Source organism: Pundamilia nyererei, unplaced genomic scaffold, assembly GCF_000239375.1.
Source record: "Pundamilia nyererei isolate P.nyererei 1_Seehausen unplaced genomic scaffold, PunNye1.0 scaffold00059, whole genome shotgun sequence".
Lineage (NCBI taxonomy): Eukaryota > Metazoa > Chordata > Actinopteri > Cichliformes > Cichlidae > Pundamilia > Pundamilia nyererei.
In genome coordinates, this window is record NW_005187460.1 from 472,693 (window position 1) to 475,826 (window position 3,134).

General features: G+C 34.4%; 1 protein-coding gene across 1 annotated transcript; it reads left to right on the plus strand.

Annotated features, from left to right (window-relative positions):
• Positions 1-502: 502 nt before the first annotated feature.
• LOC102199838 (beta-galactoside-binding lectin-like) lies at positions 503-2,665 on the plus strand. Its single transcript, XM_005734522.1, has 4 exons — positions 503-564; positions 960-1,039; positions 1,859-2,030; positions 2,212-2,665. The coding sequence occupies exons 1-4, from the start codon at positions 556-558 to the stop codon at positions 2,356-2,358; spliced, it is 408 nt and encodes a 135-aa protein (XP_005734579.1). The 5' UTR covers positions 503-555; the 3' UTR covers positions 2,359-2,665.
• Positions 2,666-3,134: the final 469 nt, after the last annotated feature.

The window sequence follows — 3,134 nt, forward strand, 5'->3', positions numbered from 1 at the left end:
ACCCATATTCTATCGCGATATTTCATTTTCTTATCGTTGCCCAACATTATACCGGTATTACCGTGAATGGTATGATATGGCCCAGCCCTACTTTGAACTATTCTTCTTCCATGATGGAATTATTGTACCCATGCATCTTTAATGACTTTCTAAATAAGAATGGGATGCACAAGTTTGAATTTATTTGGGATTTTATGTGATCCACACTGGCTTGTTCAAGTTGAGAGGGTCTCTTGGAGACATTTCAAACAATGGGAAAGTCCAAAGAACAAATACAGGTTACAATGTAACAGTGTGATGTTGACAACTGATTTTCACCAACATCTGCAAGTATTTGTTAACTACTAATTATTTATTTATGGTCTATAATTTGACAATGAGTCAAATAGTGGGTCTTAAGCAATTGCAGAGTAATATTGCCTGTTTGAAATGTCATTCAGATTGAAGGCTCCTCCCACACTCTATATAATGCAGTCTTCCTGGGTGCAGAGAGGCTAAGTCCCTGCAGAACTCTCATTTCTTCTCAGCTGTACTTAACCTACTACATATGCCAAGATGATGAAGGTAAGTAAATATATACAGTCTTAAGCAGATGGTACAAGCTTATTCTTTTCCAGGTTGATGTAACTAAATCAGCAGAGTTATGCTTAAACTAAAGTATAAGCAGTATGCTTTTAGGTTTGTTGTTTTTTAATAATTCTGACATTTTGGATTTATTTGATGGCCTTTTATCATTGAAATATTCATCACAGAGCATATGTGTGCATTAATCATTTCTTAATTGTTATTTTGTCTTCTCAGCTACAGATGGTTGATGCAGGGCATTATTTATTATGGGTGCATCACTATTTTGTAATGTTATTGACTCTTTTTTGGAGTCATTTATTATTTCAGCTTCAGCCAGTAAACAGCACTGTCCAGTACAGTATCACCAAAAATCCCTGTCTTTATCTGTACAGGATATGATAATAAAGAACATGACCTTCAAGGTCGAACAAACCCTGACTGTTGTTGGAGTCATCAAATCTGATCCCAAAAGGTAAATACTGATTAAGGATAAGATGTATTAGGATTTTTAAATTAGTGAGTGAGTCATAGTAAAGTTGAAAAATAAAATATATTTATAATAAAAAGCTTTTGGAGACTTTTTTGGAGTAACAAGAGTAATTGTACTTCCAATCAAAGTTCCACAAATATACATCTTATTATACAGAGAAAAGTTGCACAAAAATGATAACTAAATCTCCAGGTAAGAGGAAAAATTAGAAAATTAGATTTTGTAAAGTATCTCTTTAACCTCCTAGGATCTTTTGTCCACATACGTGGACATCACATTTTGGGTGATTAAATTAAATTTTGCTCTACAAGGGCCCGATATCCACTTACGAGGACATTATACTGTGCCACTGTTCTATTGAATTTAAAGCAAATGTCCTCTCATGTGGGTCTAATTTTTCTCAGAAAAAAACACTTAGGTAAAAAAACAAAAAAACAAAATCAGGTAATTTCTTTTCATTCATCAGGTCCCAATCAGCCCAAATAGAAAAGAGAAATTAAAAATGCATGCCATGAAAGAGTTTGGGTCTTAGGAGGTTAAGGTAACTGAAGTTTGAAAGGTACTGATATAAAATGTGCAAATATGAGAATTTTTATTTGGGGGTGAACTTTCCCTGAAAGGTAGGTAATCACACTCTGTCACCATTTTATTAAGATTTACTATCTTAGGGCAATTATTGTAGCAAAATTATTTGCAAATCTGTGCCGATAATTTTGTATCTCTATGTCAGTCCATTTTAGTCCCATATTTTCTGATCCTAAATACTGTATAATGTAATGTAATAGCTTTCTCTCATTGCAGGTTTGTTGTGGATATTGGTGAGAGCGAGGACAGAATTGCATTTCATTTCAACCCTCGTTTTGATGACAGCAGACACATAAATATAATTGTCTGCAACTCTTTTGAGGGAGGCAATTGGCATCAGGAGCAATATGAGAAAAGCTTTCCTTTCAGCCCAGGAAAGGAATTCAAGGTGTGAGAGTGTGTTTGTCCGTATTGTAGCCTTGCTCTTTCATGCAATCTCTGTTGGAAAATGTGTGTCACGGTATCTTTGATTGCATTAAAAACGTCATTATTTGACCTTTTCCTGAGCTATATTACAGTGTTCACATCCTTTGTCTCTCTGTTTCTCTCACTCAAAATGCCTTTTTTAGATCTCCATTCAGTTCACTTGCTCAGAGTTTGTGGTGACTTTATCAAATGGCTCAACGTTCTGTTTCCCCAATCGCATGGGTGCAGAGAAATACTCTGTCATGGGCTTTCATGGGGATGCTGTCATCAGAAGCATTGAGATCAAGTAAAACGACATCCACCCTTGAATTGCTGAATTGAAATTCTTGTTTTATTTTTCTGTTTGTCTGGCAGCAGTTTTTTAACTCTGCACACAGATGACTGAACATCCTGTTATGGAACTCTGCAGTTTTAAAGTAGTCTAAGGGATTTTTTGGTTTGGATTTGTAGTTTTTTGCTTGCAAGAATCATATACAGTAAACTATCATCAAGTTTCCTTTAATGTGCCTTTAAATGCTTCACTATTCACTATTTGTATTTTCCAAGACTTTTTACTTTTCAATTCTTTCCTGCAAAAGCATCAATAAAGCATGTTCTACTATGAAAAAAAAAACATGACTCTGGTGGCTCCTTATACTTGTTTTACAATGTTTTTCATCCTTTCCCAGTGAAACACAGGCACTGCCCCGCTCTGTGATTTGACCTTTTACATACAAGCCATATTTCATACCTTCACAGTTTTGGGTCCACTTTAAGTTATGAGAAGTGTTTATACCATAGATTAATTTATCACATATAACTAATCTATCTACTAGTCTATACATGAACTGTTAATCCTTAATTAATGTTTTTCAAAGCAGGATTTTGGAATTATTATTATTTATTAGGATTTATTTTTGGAGAAAAATATCTACACAACATCGTGCACAGATTTATATAAGAAATTAACACAAAACAGACATGAAATGAAAGAGTCATTCATTTTAATGAATGTGAAAATGGCAAGAAAATTGTGGGACTGTCAGGGCATAACCATTAATAACCACTACAACCATTAAACACTCAC

Bases quoted from the DNA above. Each gene is read 5' to 3' on its own strand.
- LOC102199838 (XM_005734522.1), top strand. The intron at 1,040-1,858 runs GTAAATACTGAT...CTCTCATTGCAG, and splicing joins ATCAAATCTGATCCCAAAAG to GTTTGTTGTGGATATTGGTG. The intron at 2,031-2,211 runs GTGTGAGAGTGT...TGCCTTTTTTAG, and splicing joins GCCCAGGAAAGGAATTCAAG to ATCTCCATTCAGTTCACTTG.